Raw genomic sequence first — 21,807 nt, forward strand, 5'->3', positions numbered from 1 at the left:
GAAAGGTTGCCATTATTAATGCCAGAAGAATTAAAAATTTTGAATTTACTTATACAAAAAAAACTAATTGATGAAAATAGCATTAACATTAATCATAAAGTAAAGAACAATTAGTAAAAACTATTATGTAACCACATAAATGAAAGGTCAAAAAAATCATACCTAAGCAGGCACAATGGATTTCACCATATCAAGAACAACAATTGACAAAGATCTACTTTGCTCTACATAAGTGTGCTGTTTTGAACCTCCCAAGACTTTGGAACTATCAAGTGAAAGAACAATATAACTCCAAACATAAGAGAAGGTTAGCTCCAAGGTCAATTTTTATCAAGCATAAAATCTGCAGCAACAAATAAAAGATTTACGTGTGATTAATTTATGTTACAAGAAACACGACAACCTACTCAAAAATTTATTGGAATGAATGCAGTAAAAATCGTAGTGGCATGTTGTCCATACTCTTATACATATATCAAAACTTGAAACTTCGGGAACAAAATAGAAACAAACCTGGCCACGACAGAAACCGATTACTGGACAAAACATACATACATAAATGTTTACCTCATATGATATATTTCCTGTGGCTGCTGAATCGCATTGCTCCAGCTGGATTATATCCACTTCCTCTATCCAAAAAAACCAACAAAAAATTGAAAAGTTTCAACGGAATCTCCCATATTCCTTGTAGCGATGATCTCTCTCACACTTTTCCCAGCCTTTAACCATCACTTGTTTATCATTATCAAGCCGCTCATCTCTAGACTTAATTATTTTACTAGAGTGCCTGGAACTGTGACTAGACTCTCGTTCCTTGTGGAAATTTTTATGGTCAATGGAGGATTCAGGTTCCAAGCAAAATTCTGATTGATTATACTGATTGTTGCGACGTCTTTTAACCAGAGTAACAAAGTCACCATCTTCAGGCATCCTACTCCTACAATGGTTTTTCCAGCTACAATCACTCCCACTGTGCTCAGAACAGTTGTGTTGGTGATTTTTTCTCTCTCTACTATGCCTTCTGGTGTCATTAGACAAATCTTGTAAATCAGATTTTGATTTCTCAGAAAAATGAGCTCTCTGTTCCCTTCCACAGGCAAAAATACAAGGTTCCTTATATTTCTCATCAATCAAATGAAACTTATCATCGTGATAACTTGGCCTTTGACGAGTACTATTATGTGTGTAATGAGAGTTCTTTCTGTGAGCCCTCTGCTCCTCATCATCAGAGCTAGTATGTTTATCTGGTTGAATTCGCCATGCAGGCGATCTTTCAGCTCCACCAGAGTAGTAATCTTCAGATAAATCAGAATCAAGATATCTAACAAATCCAAGAATTAGCACATTAAGAGAAGCAACCAACAGAGGAAATAGAAAAAAAAGCAATTAATAAAGCATTTAGAATTCTAGGAATCTCAGGTACAATGGTTCAAGTTGTGGCCATTAAATTAACAAATAAATAGTCAAAGAAAAGCCTCGAAATATCTAGTTGGACTCCAAAAGCTAAAACATTTTATAATATGCATACATGGAGAAGAGAGAGCAACAAAGCTATGTTACAATAATAGAGCAAGCCCTCAATCAGCTCCAGCACATATTAGATTTTAATTTTATAGCATTCAAACGCATCAGCAACATTTAGGTTAGACACATTTATTGAAGGTAATATTACCCCAAACCACGGCCCCGCTCTCCTCATTATATTTTACTACCGTGCATTAGTCAAAATACTATTGAAATGAACAACTTGTTTAGTAGTATCGACACACCACAAAAGAATCTGATATGTTTAAACCCCCAAGTTATTTATTAAGGATACATGAAATTTCACAAAAATCCTCTTTGCTCAGTCTTCAAACATTGGTATTTGTTGAAATAATCCAAAATCTGTGGCCCATAGCTTTCCATCTATAACAATCCATAGACAACAAGTTTCTTGCTACAAAATTATCCATGGACAAAAACTTTCTGTTTATACTATATAGTTAATTCTAAATTCTAGAATTAATTATTGTTTCCAAAGTTACTTCTTTCATAAATAGTTTTTTCTCCACTAATTTATATATAGTTTTTTCTCAATTTTATATAGAACAAGATGATAAATTTCATTCATAAATCTCTTATTTTCTACTCACCCCTCCTTTCCTTCTAAATTTTAACATGGTATCAAGCATATTACAATTCTACTCTTTGTGAGTCTGATGGTTCTTTAACACGAAAGTCTCTTCTCTAAGCAAACAAATTTTTCATCCTCAAGCAAATATCCAACACAGACAATCATTCTCCCAAAACAAACTTTTTTCAAAAGGTTAATGGAATAAAGCTTGGTTAGTCAAATAAGTAAATTTTATTAGATACACTCACTACAAATAAGAAGAAAACCACAACTTGTATAATAAAATTGAGAGTACCAGGATACAGCAATTTCTTCCACAATTACAGCTCATATCATGAAAATTATAATGTTTGGATTATAAGTGGGTTATTCTCATAAGTGATTATCATACATTGTCATTTCCTTAAAATATCTAATATAATTATGTGCTTCAATATACAATCAAGATTGTAACATACTATCAAATAGAAAACTTACTCAAGAAAAAATTTACGGTGTTATGTTCTCATTTAATCTATCAATTTCAAGAATTGAACTTAGAAAAGAGATTGGTAGTGCGAAGATGTATTTAGGACTTTACATTATAAAAAATTCCTTCAAGACATAGAAAAATAATGAAATTTATCTACTAGAAATTATCATTTCAGATTTTAAATACATATCAAATAATGATAGTAATGTCAAGCTTTAGCACTATTACCCAAAAAATCCAAACCCAACTTACCATTAAAAAATATTATTTCTCTATACACTAGAAAAATATATACTTTCTGTAAATTTTGTCATATAGCTAAATACACTCATATCACAATGGAACATGCAATGATTCCCATCTTTTTACTTTAGTCTATAGTGATGTGGGAACAAGATGATTTATTTCCTTCATTAATGATCATACCATCTCACTGGGATTTTGTTAATGAAAAAAATTCAAAGCGAGATAAATTTCAATCATTTCAGCAACGTGATTCGTAATTAATTTCAATCCAAAATCAAATTCCAAAAAATCAATAATAACAAAAAATACATCAATTTTAAGAAATGATATCCTATATAACGGGATTATCCATAAAAACTTTTATGTCAACGTCCTTTAACAAAATGAAGTTTCTGAAAAAGAAAATTAGACACCCTTAAAAGCGGTTAGACTAACAATATTTTCAGCAAATATTCCTAAAATTCACTAGAGAGAAGCTGTCATAATAGCCCTTATCACATGAATAAAAAGCCCTCAAAAATAATAAAATTTCAAACCCATAGTCAAATCCTTTTCTTCGTTCCGCAAATAACAAAACATTTTTTTTCACAGAAATAATTGGGTGTTCATCATGAACTCCTTAGCAAATTAGACCATAAGTCTATTAAGAGTACTGTCACTAGTACTCCGCATATCAAAAGGATACAAATGCCCCAAAGCAGAAGGACACAACCACTCGAAAATTTTATGTGTGCATAGAAGTAACCTTTCATGAACACCAACCATACTAACCCAAACGATATAACGAAATTAAAAAACAAAAATCTTAATGTTAAAGCCAATTTCAACATTCATTATCCTCTCTTAAATCAAAGGATAAAATTAAAATGTGGCACAATAGCATTTCCCACACGAGAAGAAAATTTTAAATTTGCATAGATGTAACCTTCCTTAAACACCAACAATACTACTCCATACCCAAACTTAAGGGGAAGAATAATCCAGAACAAAAACTGTAAGGTAGGAACTTATTTAATCATTCACCATTCTCTCTTATCAAATTCACGGATAAAACATATTTTGTATTGCCCCTTATTTTACCTACCAAAGTCTCACTGAAGCCATAATACCGTTATCACCTCACCATGTTAGCACATCAAACAATTGAAGCCCTCAAGAACTGCAAACTCCCATATTTCCTTGTCATTACACCAAACATATACGAAATTTTCTTTATTTTTATAAAATGAGTGAAAAGAAAATTTAAGAAATAGAGCAATCAATCAATCATAAACATACAAAAACCACAACTTGATTTAAGGATCAATGGAGTAGTGACCAATAAGAAAAACTTCTTGATACTAATCATAATCATTCTATAGCCTAAAACTGACGAAGTCATGCACGAAACACCTAGTCTATAATTCCATGTCTTATAAAGGGATCTCGCCTTAATTTCGTGCTTTTGTCCTTTCAATTAATATAATCATATTCCAAATAAAATACATGAAGCTACAAATTAAAACCCCACATCAAACGAAAGTTGTAACATATGAAGTTATGGTGTTAAAAATGAATGGTAAGTGGGCAACCTTCAAACTTCCACCAAAAAAATAGACTAAATACAAATGAATCGTTAGAGTTGAACATAAGGAAAAAGGGAATAAAAATATTTGAAGTCCAACTTTTTGCAAAAAGGACATTTAAACAAATAATTAAACTTTCATGAAAGATTTCCCTTCATGCCAAACACAACAGAATTCAAATTTGGACTAGATTTCACATTAAACAAATATTGAGAATGATTTTTATAATGAAGACCATAAAGTAGAAGTATATACCCACCTAAATTAAAACAAAAACAAAAAAGAGAGAGAAACACAGATAAAGAAAATCGGTTCAAAAAATTTTTAAAAAAAACTATATATAGCCACAACAAAAATCCTCGTACGAGGTCTGCAAATTCTCCAAATTCATAGGAGAAGTGTGGGAATACTATTGTCAGGCAAACTATGCTATCTTCATTAAACACTCTTAGAAAGAGAAAAAATAGCTATGTTCTATATGTCTATAGGTGATATTGAAGTAAGAACCAACAAGACTAAAAGGATTTCTAGCAAGAGAATTTGATACAAAATTTAATAAAATCTAAAATATTTTATTGGGACGGAAATGGCCTAATCAAAGTATGATAATGTTATTTACCAATACAAAACATAAATATCTAGATTTTAGCATACAGAAGCAACAATAGGCCTAACTACGCAAGTTGGGATCACCACTAACAACACACTCGTTAATAATGGTAGGTATCAACGCATCAACCCCACTCTCATTTGGCTTGATATGGGATTCCATGTTAGGGTTGAAGGTCAATATATGAATAAACCTACTAAAGACCATATAGAAGCTATTAACGGCATTTTAATGTATCTCAAGTTGAGTTAAAAAAAAAGTCAATTGCCTGAAACTTCATCTAGAGAGAAAATAAAAATTTTTCATAGACATTCAATTGGTTGGAGACACATTAGAAAGAAAATCCACCTTTAACTATTGTTTCACGAGGAAGACTAATTACATGAAGATAATAAGAAATAGTTTGTGGTATCACAACATAAGTTTCAAGTTACACATAAGGTTGTTGCACTAGATAGCAAAAGAAAGTAATTGCAAATATTAAAAGAACTAAACCACCAAGTGAAATTTCCCTTAGAAATATAATATGACAATTAGACTATCATAAGGGTTGTAAGAAAATATTGGCTATCATGATAGGACTAAACATATAGGCATAGACAAAATTTTCACCAGTATTTCAATATAGAAATAATTCAAAATGGACTAGCTCAACTAAACTATGTTTTGCCAAACTCACAAATCACGGATATCCTACCAAAACTTTACCCATAATGAACTTTAATAATCACATAAACAAGTTAGGATGATGAACAAATAGAACCCAACCTAAAGGAGTGTGTTAAAATAATATTGACTCCAAGGGTAGCTCCTTTCCGTCTACAAAAATACAAAGCGATCCATACTATAGCTTTCTATCTATATCACTAATTATTTATAGATTACATAAGTACCAATTGATTTTCAAACTTATTAACCTCCTAGCTATTTATTTCCACGACCATTTATGCACTTGTCATTTTTTCACACATGTAAGGAAATAAAATTTGATCATAAGCTTTATAAGATTTTTTACTCTCCTCTCTTCTCATTCTAATTTTCAAGAGTAAGAATATACATTCAAAGAATTTCTAGCAAGAGAATTAGAGATAAAAAATTTAAGAGAATCTAAAATACTTTTTGGGACGAAAAAGGCCTAATCAAAGTAATATAATGTTATTTACCAATGAAAGTGTACACTCTCGATCTCCACAAAACAAAAAATATCTAGATGACAGAATATGGAATCACCAATAGACCAAAATATACAAGTTAGGATCACTGCTAACAACACACTTATTGATAATTGTAGGAATAAACACATCAACCACACTCTCATTTGACTTGATATGAGATTCCATGTTAGGGTTGAAGATCAATATAAGAAAAAGCCTTCTAAAGACCATATAAAAGCTATTAAAGGCATTCTAATGTATCTCAAGTTGAGTACAAAAAAAAATTTTTTTTGATCACCTAAACATTCATCCATAAAGAAAATAAAAAATGTTCATCAACATCATTTGGTTGGAGACATTAGAAAAAAAATCTACCTTTAACTATTGTGCTCTGGTATGAGGAAGACTAAATACATGGAAAAACTAAGTAATAGTTTGAGGTATCACAACATAATGCTCAAGCTACATATAAGGTTGGGGCACTTGATAACAAAAGAAAATAGTTGCAAATATTATGTTACGCCGGTGTCTAGCCTAAGGGAAATTTAATCTATTATTTTTATTATTGGGTATAAATATGTTTATTATGTTTAGAGTTAGGTTTATGCATGAGATTGAATTTTGTATCCTAGGTTTAGGGTTTAGGAGAGTTTTTCTACCTCTTAAATTGTGAGCACTTGTGAGTTATTAGTATTTTATTGCTTTAAATTGATGTTCGGGGAAAAAAATTGTGTTTGCCCAATATTTTGGAGAAAAGCATGCCGATTTAACGTCGGATCGTATCAAATTTGCATCAGAGTGCAAAAATTCTGGGAATTGGATCTACAAAAGAATAAATCAATGGCAGCTGAAGCATATCGCGTATTGTGGCTACAACAAGGTTGCAGACAAATCGTGGCGTCTAGCTCTCTGGTATTGAAGGATCAAACGCACAACTCTTTGCACGGCTTACAATGACCTTAAACTCCCACATTTCCCCTCCTCTAGTTGCGCCCTAGCACTACAGGCACGATCGAGCTAGCTGGGACAGAGCCACGGGTTCGCGGACCTCAAAACAGATGCGAAAAAAACTAGTAGGGTGCCCGCAAAAGAAATCACACACAGCCGCCACAAATCATAATGACGGGATCACGTGCTACTTCCACTATTTGAGCTTGCAAAAGATCCGATAAAATTTCAATATACGGAACACTAAAACTCCCATATTATTTTTTTGTTCCAAGTTGGTTGTCGAGAACTGGCCTCAAATCACATCGGATCGACAACGGCTTACTATCTTGCGCTTTCTTGTCGTGCAGAAGTGAATTAGATTATTTGGAATCATTGATGACACTTTAATGCACAGAAATTTCATCTTTATGATCATAAATTTTTCGGGGAAAAATGGTAGTCAAGAAAGTAGATGCTCTGGAGGAGAATATAGAGAAGCATGTGAATTAAATCAAATAGAAAAGGTTCTCCACCATAAAATGAAGGTTTTTCTCTATGGAAACCGATTTGATGGTTAATTCGAGAGCTTGGAGGAGATGTTGAGGAAGCTTATTGATGGAATACAAGATCTCGCCGACAATTCATCTTGCAAAACCTAAGCAAGGGTTGACCGAAAAAGCATTTGCTAAATCGAAAGAGAAAGAGATCAAATAAGAGGAACACGAGCAAGAAAGCATCCCCCATCAACAACCCAATCCTAGGGTTAGAAATTTGAAGATATCTATCTTCGAGGGAGAAGATGCACATGAGGAGGTGTACTGGGTGGAGTGATATTTTATGGTGAATGGGCTAAATGCGGAGGAGAAGCTCATGGCGACAGGGTTATGTTTGGAGGGGAAAGGCCTAATATGGTTTCAGTAGAGGGAGGGTAGATATCCAATCTGCTCAAAGGGCTTTAAAGTTTGCCTATTGAATCATTTCCGAGCAATTCGATAAGGAAACCTACACGAGCAATTCTTTGCATTGACTCAGAAAGGGACTGTCGTGAAGTATAGAGAGATTCGAGTTTATATCGAGACGAATGAGGGTGATATCTAAAGAAGGATTGGAGATGGACCAAGCCCGACAAACGAATAGCACTCTGACTATTGAGATCGCGGGGATTGGGGAAGACTAAACCCAGATGGTGAAGGGCAAGACAAAATGGAGAAAGTCAGCAGGAGCAGTACAGATGAAGCATCATGCCAAACTGTTGCAACCATGATAGTACCAAGAACTCAAATAGCAAAAGTCCAGGGGGAAGTTGCATGAAAAAGGAATAATGGGCAACGACCGAGAGTAACACTCAAAACACTTTACAAAGACAAAGATTTAAGACAAGTGAGCCACAGAAAGTTATGTTTTCGTTGTAATGAGAAGTTTACCCCAAGACACTATTGCAAAGATCCAATAATTTTAAGTTCTCATAAAGCATGGCGATGAGAAAGAGGATGACAAATAGAGGAAATTGTGGTGGAGGAATACTATCACTTTTCCCACAATGACGACAAGGTGTCTTTTGGGGGGAGTATGTTACGCTGATGTCTAGCCTAAAGGCAATTTTATCTTTTATATGTTAAAAAGAAATTTAATATTTTATTATTATTAGTGTTGGGTATAAATTGATTTATTATATTTAGCGTTAGGTTTATGAATAAGATTGAGTCTTGTATCCTAAATTTAGGGTTTGGGAGAGATCTCCTACCTGTTCTCCTACCTCTCGAATTGGAGGAATTGGAGGAATTGCATACCTCTCAAATTGTAGGCATTTATATTTTGTACTTGTGTGATTTACTAGTGTTGTATTGCTTTGATTTGGTGTTCGGGAAATAAAATGTGTTTACCCCAGTTTTTGCGAAAAAGTGTGTCAATTTTGACATCGGATCGTATCATATTATAAGCCCTAAACCATCAAGTAAATACTTTCTTAAAAATATAAAATGACAATTAGACTATCACAAGTATTGTAAAAAATATTATCTATCATGATAGGACAACAAAAAAACATAGACTGAGTTTTGACCACTATTTCATTATAAAAAAATTCAAAACAGACTAGCTCAACTAAATTTGTTTTGTGAAACTCTCAAATTACAGATATCCTACCAACACTTTACCCATAATGAACTTTGATAATCTCATAAACAAGCTAGGCATGATGAGCAAATAAAACCTGACTTGATATCCTACCAACACTTTACAAATATTAATCTCATAAAATATCCATGGGCAACATCCTTCTAACAAAAAAATTCATATATCTAGCAATCCATACTAAAGCTTTCTATTTTTACCATATAATTATTTATACATTACAGAATTACCAATTTATTTTCAAATTTATTTATTTCCTAGATAATTATTTCTCCACACATTTATGCACTTGTCTTTTTTTCACACAAAGGGAATGAAATTTAATCATAAATTTTATAACATTTTCTAAACTCCGCTCTTCTCATTCAAATTTTCAAGAGTAAGTTTATACATTCAAAAGATTTCTAAAAGGAGAATTTAAGACAAAATTTAAGAAAATCTAAAATACTTTACTGGGATGGAAATGGCTAATCAAAGTTTGTATCATTTACCAATGAAAGCGTACTCTAGATCTCCACAAAACAAAAATTAGTGTCAGCATATGGAAGCACCAATAGACCCAACTATACAAGTTGGGATCATCGCTAACAACACACTCGTTGATAATGGTATGTATCAATGCATTAACCTTGCCATTTGACTTGATATGGGATTCCACGTTTGGGTTGAAGGTTAATATATGAACAAACCTACTAAAGGCCATATAGAAGCTATCAACGACATTCTATTGTATCTCAAGTTGAGGTAAAAAAAAAAGCCGATTAACTAAATATCCACCCAAATGAAAACAAAAAATTATATCTTTCTATTTTTATCATATAATTATTTATAGACTACTGAATTACCAATTGATTTTCAAATTCATTTAATACCTAGATAATTATTTCTCCACACATTTATGCACTTATCTTTTTTTTCACACATAGGGAATGAAATTCGATCATAAATTTTATAACATTCTCTACTCTCCGCTCTTCTCAATTGAATTTTCAGGAGTAAGTGTATACATTCAAAGGATTTCTAGAAATAGATATTCAGCAAAAAAATTAAGAAAATCTAAAATATTTTATTGAGATGGAAATGGCTAATCAAAGTAAAATAGTGTTATTCACTGATGAACGCGTACTCTGGATCTCCACAAAACAAAAATATCTGGATGCCAGCATACTAAAAATTCATCCAGAAGAAAATAAAAAATTTATAAACATTCATTTGGTTGGAGACAAATTAGATTGAAAATCTACCTTTAACTATTGTACTCCTGCATGAGGAAGACTAATTAAATTGAGAAAGCGGGAAATAGTTTGCGGTATCACAACATAATTTTCAAGCTACATATAAGGCTGTGGCACTTGATAACAAAAAAAAGGTAGTTGAAAAGATCATAAGAACTAAACCATCAAGTAAAATATCCCTTAAAAATATAATATGGCAATTAGACTATCAAAAGTATTATAAAAAATATTGTCTATCATGATAGGACTAAACAAATAAGCAGAAACGGACTATTCGCCAGTATTTCATTATAGAAAAAATTCAAAATTTGAAAGCTCCGTCAATGGGAATGAAACCTTGAAGAGGCATAGATCATTCTACAACAAACGCATCAATCTAATAAGAACTTAACAAATTTGGTAGTACTGCCTTACCTTCATATCTCCAAGATTTGAAAGAAATTTGAACTAGAACAAATGACCACACTCCAACATATTATCTCAGAGTCTCCATTTATATCCTTCATCCACAGCCACACATATGGCATAATCCATGATAAACAAAAACAAAGCTCTTTTTAACCTACAATCTTCCCAATAAATTATGGTATCAGAGTTGTCATAACGCCCATCAAGGTCATTCATTTGATCTCAATTCAATGGAGTCCATATGATATTTTGTATTTCAATTCAAAATGTTATACATTTTAACTATTTTATGTTTATTACAATGGGGCCTTCTTAATGACCAAATTCATATCAAGTATAAGAAAAGAACAGTAACAGGAAAAAAATATGTTTATCATAATTTTAACCATCCACAACAGCACACTATTAAGGCCTCATATGAAGAGTTTGTAATTGTTTATAAAATAACTGTAGAATTATTGATGATCTAATTATTTATCAACCTCATTTTCCTGGCTTACACTTAACTGAATTTTACTTAAGCCAAGCCTTGAGCAAACCCTAAATAAAATTGAAATTTAACTTAACAAAAATCTAAATTTAAAAAAATAAACTTCAAATATAACCAATATTAATCAAACCCTAAAGATAACCCTAAAATCATCCTTAATTAACCAAAACCCTAAGATTATCGTTTTCACTGTCGAGATAATTGTTGGATTCCAAATTGCATTTTGAAAGTTACATGAGACATATTATCACATGTAAAGACCACACAAACAAGTTCGACGATTATTTTGAAATAAGTTTTACGTAAAATAATCAAATTCAATTTTCTTACATGAATAGCACTATCACATTAACCCTAAAATCATCTTTCCCTCCACAGAACAATTCGATAATCCAAATGACATTCCATAAGTTGCATAATCTTCATACTCACATATGAGTGTGCAAACTAATTTGGTAGTCACTAGATATTGTTTTTACGTAAAATTATGCAATTAGTATTTTCATGCATAAAAATAGTCTCACATAAAAAAGATTTTAATGAGTTATTATTTTTCAAAATAGATTTCATCATTGCGTCGATATCATCGAACATTTTAAATAAGCTAATTGCATAATTCAAGTTCACAAACAAGTTCGACGATTATTTTGAAATAATTTTTACGTAAAATACTAAAGTTCAATTTTCTTACATGAATAGCACTATCTCACTAACCCTAAAATCATCTTTCCCTCCACAGAACAATTCGATAATCCAAATGACATTCCATAAGTTGCATAGTCTTCATACTCACATATGAGTGTGCAAACTAATTTGGTAGTCACTAGATATCGTTTTTACGTAAAATTATGCAATTAGCATTTTCATGCATAAAAATAGTCTCACATAAAAAAAATTTTAACGAGTTATTATTTTTCAAAATAGATTTCATCATTGGGTCCATATCATCGAACATTTTAAATAAGCCCCTTCACACCTAAATCCGACACTATTTGGAGGGCCGTTAAGCCAACAATAGTCTAGAGAGAAAAAATAATAATTTCAATAATAAAAAGGATAATTTGTTCATAACTAACTCAAAATGACCTCTGGTCATAACTAACTCAAAATGACCTCAAATCAAGTTTAGACTTCAGCTAAAATTATTATAAATTAAAAAGTACACAATTTGCTCTAATAAATTTAATTGAAAACTTCAACTCAAAATCCATCATTTTCTCTCTCCAAAGGATTTTGGCCCAATGTACTTAATATCTTCACATAGTTTCTCTTAATCAGAATCACTTGCACCACCAAATTTCTTGCAATTTTCTCTATCCAATGAGCGCAAGCCAAAATTTAAACCATAATCACCTTGTAACCAAATTTTAACAACCTAATCACTATAAATGCTCACAACTTGAGCTAGACACCTTTTATTGTTTGAACCATTAAATTTTGTGTTTCATCCTATTTCAAATGATAATTTATCCATAACTACACAAACTACATCGATAAATTATCAAAATATCTCTTTTTTTATCTATGATTACCTTGTAACAAAATTACCAAAATTACCTTGTAACCAAATTATCAAATTACCTTGTAACCAAATTACCTATCCACTATGATAATTTTTGTTTCATCCTAATTTGGCCACCTTATCTATCTGACCCCATCCATCTCTCTCTCCTCCATGTCATTAATATCCTCCCTCTTCCCTCCCTTAACTTCCTCCCTTCATTTTAGCCTTCCAGTCCTCCACCTCACCACATAACCACCCCACTAACTCCACTAAAACAGTGACCCCCTCTCTTTCCCCCCATTCCCTCGAAATTCTCTCCCTCTCAACTACAAACTGAGCCCTCTCCCCTTCCCTTTCCCTCACCAAACAGGGACTTCATTCTCCCTTTTCTTTGTTCCAAAACTGAGAGGAACTCCAAGGGAATCAAGAGGAAAGCAAGGGGGAAACAAAGAAAAGCAAGAAAGATACTCAAATCAAAGCAAGGGGTAACATTGTTTTTCCCTCTCCCAATTTGAAATTTCACCATGTAATTCAATGATTCTTCATATCTTCCATGTTATTACGTGTTTAATTTTAAAATTCACAATATAATTTAGTGGTTTTTCATGTCTTTCATGTTATTACATGTTTAATTTTAAAATTCACTATGTGATTTAGTGGCTCTTCATGTCCTTCATGTTATTGCATGCCCAACTTTAAAATTCACAAGATGATTAGGTGGCTCTTCATGACTTTCATGTTATTACATATTTAACATCATTTTCCACCATCAATTATGTTTCTTTTTTATTGTCTTGTATATTCTACCATGATATGTTGTCTTTTACATGTTAACCCATAGGGCTTTCGTTCTTCTTGTCTTGTATTTAATATATCTCATCTTTTACATGTTAAATCATAGAGCTTTGCTTTATTTTACCTTATATTATATAATTAGCATTTTCCCCTCCATTTTTTCCATGACCAAAACCTTTTATCCTCAAAATGCATCCGGCCAAAACTTAATCTACCAATCCCATCTAAAACCAAGTCTGCAAGCCTTCAAACTCATCTAACCTATACCTACTCAACTCCAATATTAGCCCATTAATTAACCTATGAACCTACTACCAACACACTAATCATATTAACTTATTAATTAACACATTCACTACACTCATTAACACAATTTTACCCAAACAAAAACCTCAACAGGTTCATCATCCTATTAACTCATTAATTAACATATTTAACTTATTAAACCCACTTAAACTAGCTTACCCAAACAAAATCTCATCTTAAGCATGTAATCGTAAGAATGTTCATAGTAATGTAATCATAACAATGTCATCATACCAATCCCATCATATCATAGCAAGGTCGCTTGTAAATGTATATGCCTCAAATATTTCATGTCTTGTCACATCATAGGTCGTCACTCAAGCCCAAATACCATATTAACTATTAATAAAGGTTAGTCCCCCACTCCTCTAATATAGCAGTTATCAATAGCCCCCCTGATATCAATAGTTTCATATGTTTTATCACCATCTGATTACAACGATTTCAAGAGTTTTTTTGTCATTTGAACACCAGAAGTCAAGAATAGCACATTCTGGATAGCGCACTTATAAGCACTTATATAAAAATCTACCCATAACATTCCTTGTGATATTTTTAAGCATAATAGTTATAACAAATATTCATAGGAATTTCATATATCATATACATGAATCATAGTAAATGAATATCTGCAAGCAATTACTTTCATAAGCATAGTTGTATGTATCATAACATGATCATAGCATAATAACATCACATGTATCGTAGAAAGAAATTAGCTTGCATTCATAGATTCAATGCAGGTATTCATTCACAATATATATATATATATAAAGGAGAATTTAAGATAAATGCATCTGTTTCAAGGAAAAAAACATACAAAAACCTATATAAGATTATTTTTCTTAAGTTAGCACAAGAATATTTCACCTGACAAGACAAAGCAACCCTACGACTAGTTCCTATACGCTCGTTTCAAGCTTGCCACCTCCTATAAACAACCTGAAAATCATAAACATCGTAGAAATTCATGAAAATTAGTTCATAACCCAAAACAAGCCTTAAATGTCAACACATCTCGAACAGGCTTCTCAGCATAACCCAACATTTCTCTGATCCGCCTAAACTTCTCCCCCCTTCTTCCTACCACCTCAATCCTCCCTTTCCCTTCGCTAATTTCATGCTAAAACACTTATGAAAGCTCTCAAATCAAGTTCGACACTTTTGACACTTTCGACACAATTTCGACGATTGCTACGGCTACCAAAAATGAAAAAATGCATAATATCCAGGCAAACATCAAAATGCAAGTATGAGAAAGGAAATGAATGCCTAAAATAGCGCAAAAGGGGTTTTGCATTCACCAATATCTCCTCGGAAGCCCTTACCGTGAGTTGTGGCTTCCTTAGTGTCGCTCAGTTCGCACCCCTCGCTACAATGGCCCGAGCGTAGCTTCATACAGAAGCTTGTGGAATCCTCCAAACGAATAAGTGAGAGGGAGGGAGAAAGGTTTAGCACTTAAGAAAAATCCAAAGGATCACAGCCGTTCTATCTCAATTAACCACTGCATGCACGAGTGGGGAATCAGCTGTGAACAGTTGAGAGACGGGATTTGGGAAGGGATTAGAAAAACAATAAATGTACATTAAGGAAATTATACTTATAACTTCAAAATTTTATCTCTCAAACTGTTCAAAGCATAGAATTTTATCAAAATAATTTGATTGAATTCTAAGGATGAGAAATTTGAGGTACGTTAAAGTTTGTCAAACTTTACCTGATTTTCCAAATTTTGAGTGTTATAAAAGGAGGGTCCACGATGGCTGAAGAAATTTCAGCGACTGCAGGGATGATTCTATTTGAACGGAGCTTGCGACTCATAAATACGAGAGAAGAGCGAAACGAAGAGGTCTCTATGCATCACGATCCTGTGATTTGTCTTTCGTGAACCGATTGAACAGTAGAGGCGAGCAACTGTGAGATTTAGAGCGAGGGGAAGATCATTGATTGTGAGGAGTTCGTCTGGGCCACTTGCCTAAGAACCGGACCATTTGAATATTACGGGGGTGTTGCAAGAGACAAGAGAACCACAACCCCTAAAGCACTGTGAGACGAGAGTGTTGCTCATGCATACAAAAGAGAACCAAAGACTTTTGTTGCGAGAAATAGAAGGACGAACGTTGTTATCTCTTGTGTGTTCAAATTAGGACTTTAATATCATGTAGAAAGGTGGAAAAACTAATTTCTCGTATTCCATCATATTCAAATTACAACATTTCCACTCATTATATAGGGAATATCTAGGGCAAAATAAAATAAACGCTAATACAACTTACTAATTACAAAAAAAAACAATAAAAAAAGACATACAATATAATAAGATACAAAACAAAAAAAATAAAACTGAAATAGGAAACTCCCTCCAATAGCTTCCACAAATTGATCTTGTGAGGGTCATATGGTCGCCACTCTAGGCAACCTAATAGGGATAAAATTTCAATATTTACATCGTTTGGATAACCTCAAAGTTAACTTCAGCATCTCTGCTAATCCGAAACAAGTCAAGTATGTGTGTAAGGATGACAGTTTTGTATTACATACATAGTACCAACTTGATTGTACCCAACTGGTTATTTAATGATTTGATGTGATAAGATAGTTATTCTGGTTTGATATTTTGTGTATTCATAATTATGGTGAATTGAATAGTGATTTGTGTTAACCTATGGTATACCTGACAACCAAACCTGGTTTAATATTTCATGAATATATAGAACTATTTTATATTATTTACAAATATTATATGTAAACCCTATAAAATAATATTAAATATAATATTAAATGACCTTGAGAGTAAAATTCTAAAACCTAATTTACTGATGAATGGCATTTACTTTAGTGTGTTCTATTATACACTATCAATGCTATTATTATATGTATGTTAATGAATAATATTTTTAGTTAAAAATGTTTATTGTCCAATCTCAATTTATAGTATTATGTAAAGGCCATTTCATGGGTATCCACTACATGCCTAAAATTAGATACAGTAATTATTTTAAACTACATGATTTGATTTGAGAATGGATTAGGGCAACTGATGGCTAATAAAATACGAGTTTGAATAATGCATATAGAGACAATTACGATTAAAGCTTGTACAATATTACTAATTATTTTAAAACATCATTGTTGTTGATGTTCTTGTGATTAATATCTCGCATTTGGTGCACTTAATAAAATAAAAGATATATCAAAACAGTCTCGAAGAGAAGTTAAAAAATCAAAAGAATTTAAAAAAAAATCCGAACAACCAAAAAAAAAGTCTTTATTTTATAGTCTTTTTAACTTGAAGCACAATTTATCCAACAATTTTGATTTCTCAAATAAAAAAAATAAGGTTTTTTTACCATTTTCCGAAACAATAGAAATTTGAATCTTAGGTCATCGTTTTAAAGAACATGGTCTAATAGCATTAGTATGTGATGCTAGTTGGCATTCAAAACAATACAGATCAAGAAAAAAACATAGTTCGAAAGATTGCAGCTTCTCCCCGTACATGATCAAAGACAACTTAACTACTTTGACACAGCATAAGTTGATAGCTGCACACATTTAATGATAAATCACACAGCTGAAAAAAAAAACATCCATACAGGTAAAAGAACGTGATAAAATCAGACCTTCAATAGACATGAACAGCATGGTAGCCTTGACAGTCATAAAGTTGCACTAGGTCAGGTGGAATCTCCAAATTTAAATTAATATCGGAATTCAGTCAAGTACGCACACACATACAACATCTACTCCACTAATCAGATCACTAGATGGTCAACGTTTAATGTTGTGTTTGAACCATCTAATACAACTCTCTCTAATATTGTTTGTCACTAGAGCTACACCAACCCATTCGCAGATATATTTGTTTTGCATTTTGTCTCTAAGTTTAAAGCCATTCATTCACCTAAGTGTTCTCATATATAGGTGTGTGTGTGTGTGTGTGTGAGTGTGAGTGTATATCTATATGTATATATATATATATATATACATATCTATATAGATGTATATGTATATGTATAAATAGAGTAAACTAGCCGGAGTTACCTCCCACGAGATCCATAATAGTGTTTCCCTTCACCATTTTGTTTATTCATTGTTTCAGCAGCATGAATTCTAGGCTCTGCTCCAGGCATCATGACATGTGGGACAGCCCCTGTTCTCATGAATCCACTGAAAAATGAATTTTGCAAATATCAAAAACAAAAACGTGATGTCTAACACAATGAAATCCAGCCGAAATTTCCAAGATACAGGGCATCAGAAACAAAAAATAGTGATGAAAAAATGTAGAACTAGAGAACATACTAGGGAGCTGCCAGACCACCATACATGGGTGGCATGCATGATGAAATGGCAAAAGTCGGGGCCTGAAACATCATTGGATCAAAATGCATTAGAGGAGGGACGCCATATATATTTGCATAAGGCCTAACATTTGACAAAGAGGCCCCATGCCAATAGCCTTCTTGGTAGCGTGGAATGCCCCCGGAACAAACAGCATTTCCTAAACAAATGAATACAGAGCATTCCGAACATTAAAAACTTTGCATGGCATATAATCCTAAATGAAAGTCTGACAGTGCTTTACCAGTTTTGGCATGAGGACACTCTCTAATCAAGTGATCTGGGGAACCACACATATAACAGTTTCGCTCATGCTGATTGAAGCCCCACACAGAAAAAAGGTAGATGAGATACAAGAATAAAAGAGCTTGGTGTAGAGAGAGAAATGAAATCACAGCCATCCAAAATAAAGCAAATGCAACCTAAATACCATACCAGCAAATTAGATGAGAAAAAATAAAAACATTTTGCATAAATGTCACTCATCTCTCATTGTTATATAAATTATGTTTTATAAAGATTCAAATTTTTAAAAACCTGCCATTATGACCTCGCTGCTCTTCTCATAAACAGATTGGCCTCCAAGGATAAATCATAAGTATATTTGCAAAAATTCTCTTTTTTATTTTCTTCTTCAAATGATGTTAAATTTTTCATTAATTTAACTCACATAATTTAACTTTTGACTTGATATAAAATCTTTTAATCAAAATGACATCATTAATGATTTTAAATGGCCCCAAAATGCAGCACAAGTCTCCATAAGGATCCTTTAGCCTTAAAAATTAACGTAAGCTGGTCAGCTAAAGGTCAGTCTCATAAGCAAAGTTTCACATGGTCAACATAATTTTCAAAACCAAGCAATCCGGTTGAACTAGCGTTTATGCAAAATGATTTAGGGTATAGGGTTCCAGTAATTAAAATGTTGCAATAAATGCGGATCATAAGAATAAAATTAAGATCAAAGACCACTAATTAGATTATATCTTTCTCTCTTAATATATAAACTTGAAAACCCAATCAATGTTTTAAACATTGAATAACTTTGAAGAAATCAAATAAAATTTTGAACCATGCAAAATCAACAAGAAATTGTACTTTAATCACCACAATATTCTAGCCATGCAAAATTTAAACAAAATAAAGAATCATAGCATGATATTTAGGATAAATTATATTAATAAAGAGTTTGTTAGAGTAAGAAATGCAGGCCTCATGCTAACATGAAAAGATAGCCTTCACCAGAATTAGAAGTCACATTTTATTGCACTAGAGTGACTCATACATCCAACATGCAAACACAAGATTAAAATTAGAAGAGCTTGTTATTCAATCAAAAATATCAAATGACATGCCTCAAAATATTTACGTATAAACTCGTCAATCGGGGGTTAGCAAAAATGGTTTACAAGATTTGCAAACCTGATTCTAAATAACAAGCAAAATCATACTTATCCAAGCTTAATAATTAAAATAATTGCATGATATCTTTCCCAAAAACAGAATAAAATCTACAAGTATAGCAAATAGAAATGCCCAAACAATGCCCACTAAAATAGGAAATCGGCCATAATAATAGGTAAATAATAGAATGCGAAAACCACAGCAGTAGATAGAAAAACATAAACTACGCCAGCCTCCAGGAACTTTACTTCCAAAAGCAGACAACCTTCAACAGCAAAGACAAGAACAAAAAATAAAATAAAATAAACGAATGTTACAGTCCAACATGAAGTTGCCCTAGTTGAAAAACTATGACTCTAATGAATTGACCCATGAACAAGATGAGAAACCCCTTAAGTAGAATTAAGGGGAATTGTTAAACATTGAAGCGCCTTTTGCTGTCATGGTTGAAATTTTATCAGAAACTCCAATTTTAAGCATGCTCGTATGACAGCACTCTCAGCATGGGTGACCTCTGGGAAGTTACACCAGTGAGACAAAATTGTGGAATCATTAGGCCAAAGCCAATAATATATCTATTCATGAGAGTTCATGATATCATTTTAAAGTTTCTAGAAGGTATTTGAAGAGCGGATTTTGCAGTTTAGTAATTGTGGAAAAGCAACAAAACAAAAATATGTGAGGTCAAATGCATTGAGAAGGTGATAAGCATTTCGGTTGAAAACAACAAAGCAAACTCCGAATCGGTGACGTTCAAGCGGTGAGGAGGTTTCTCCACCCATTCTTAAGTAAGATACAGGCACCCCCCTAGCAAAATAAAAGGATACAGTACTCCTTAAGGTAGAAAATAGAGATTACAATCTCCCTAAACTCAAAACAAAGAGTAAGCTGAAAAAAATAAGAATATATAAGATATAAATAGTCTCTTCACAGAAAATAACCTAAATAGAAATAGAAAAGATATCAAAAAAGGAAAGAAAAAAAATGCAAAAATAGCTCTGTCCTCTATCGTGGTCACGTATTTCTCGCAATCCCACGGAAAAGACCAGATTCTACTTTATGTGAATGTTGCACCAACGCTCTGCATCATTCCCCTAGGCTAGGAGAAGCTTCTTCTTCTCTGAAAAGACTCGGATTCCACTATTGGTTGTTATTTTCCACAAAACACCTAAGGTGACTTTCAAAATTGTTCGTCGCTCATATATGGTCATATGTCCCCAAGTGAGCTGTTAAATTGAACTGGTATTCATCACTCAGCTTATTCCAAATGGTATTCCAAAAATGGCTCAGAGACTCCTCTGCTCTATCTAAAGTGAGGACATGTTGGACCTCCCTCAGCCATGGCAACTTAGGACGTAGATTATGTCTAAAAATCCTGAAATATACTTAGTAGGGGCTGCCTTGTGTGCAATAACCAAAATTTTTTAGACATTGTATAAAAATTTCGGCAACTAAAAATATATCCCAATTTTCGAATCCTTCAGGTTTCAATTAAAATAATTTTATAAAATTCTACACAAAAAATCGATCAATTTTGATATATAATGCTATATATAAATTATGAACGAATTAAAAAAGGTAAAAATTAGAATTTATAAATTAATTAAACCTAATTATTTTCTAAACTTCCGTACATTTGCTATAGACACCGACTTAAACCACACGATGTTTAGCCTGGGAAGCGTCGAACCATCCAAAGCTGTCAAAATTTATGCTCCACTCTCTCGATACTCCTCTCCCTTCCTCTTGGTTTTGTTCGCAAGCTCTCCATCCCTATCGGTTTCACTCGACAGAGGAGTTTTTGCAAGCTTCTGCCCGAGCCACTGTAGTAGACGCAAACAATAAGGACGATCGGCTACCTGTTGACCTCATTTTTAGTGAGGTCTAGTCTTCCGCTTAGGGTTTAGGATCTAGCCTTAGGGATCTCCCTTCGACTATCTTAGAACCTTAGAAATTGGACCCGCCTCATTTTAAAAAAAATTCAACCCGCTTCTGTACTCTTTTGTGGTTTCGCGTGTGTGCTATCGACTTCTAACACTTAGAAGGATGAAACCAACATGAGGAACCCAAAAGGGATTCCTATAGGACCTTT

General features: G+C 32.9%; 1 protein-coding gene across 6 annotated transcripts in view; it reads right to left on the reverse strand.

The window, feature by feature from the left end:
• The window catches only part of LOC110028518 (E3 ubiquitin ligase PQT3-like), a 76,141-nt gene that overhangs the window by 19,673 nt on the left and 34,661 nt on the right, over positions 1–21,807 (reverse strand). For 5 of the 6 annotated variants that reach the window (XM_020730409.1, XM_020730411.1, XM_020730410.1 and 2 more), the window contains 5 exons: positions 18,556–18,625; positions 18,273–18,471; positions 18,012–18,137; positions 568–1,324; positions 163–343 (listed from right to left, as the gene is read on the reverse strand). In XM_020730409.1, coding sequence (XP_020586068.1) covers positions 667–1,324; positions 18,012–18,137; positions 18,273–18,471; positions 18,556–18,625 — 1,053 coding nt within the window. In that variant the 3' untranslated portion in view covers positions 163–343; positions 568–666. Of the gene's footprint in view, positions 1–62; positions 344–567; positions 1,325–18,011; positions 18,138–18,272; positions 18,472–18,555; positions 18,626–21,807 lie in introns of those variants that run through there. The other variant, XM_020730408.1, reaches the window with a different exon arrangement.

This window comes from Phalaenopsis equestris, unplaced genomic scaffold (genome assembly GCF_001263595.1).
Source record: "Phalaenopsis equestris unplaced genomic scaffold, ASM126359v1 Scaffold000513, whole genome shotgun sequence".
Classification (NCBI taxonomy): Eukaryota; Viridiplantae; Streptophyta; class Magnoliopsida; order Asparagales; family Orchidaceae; genus Phalaenopsis; species Phalaenopsis equestris.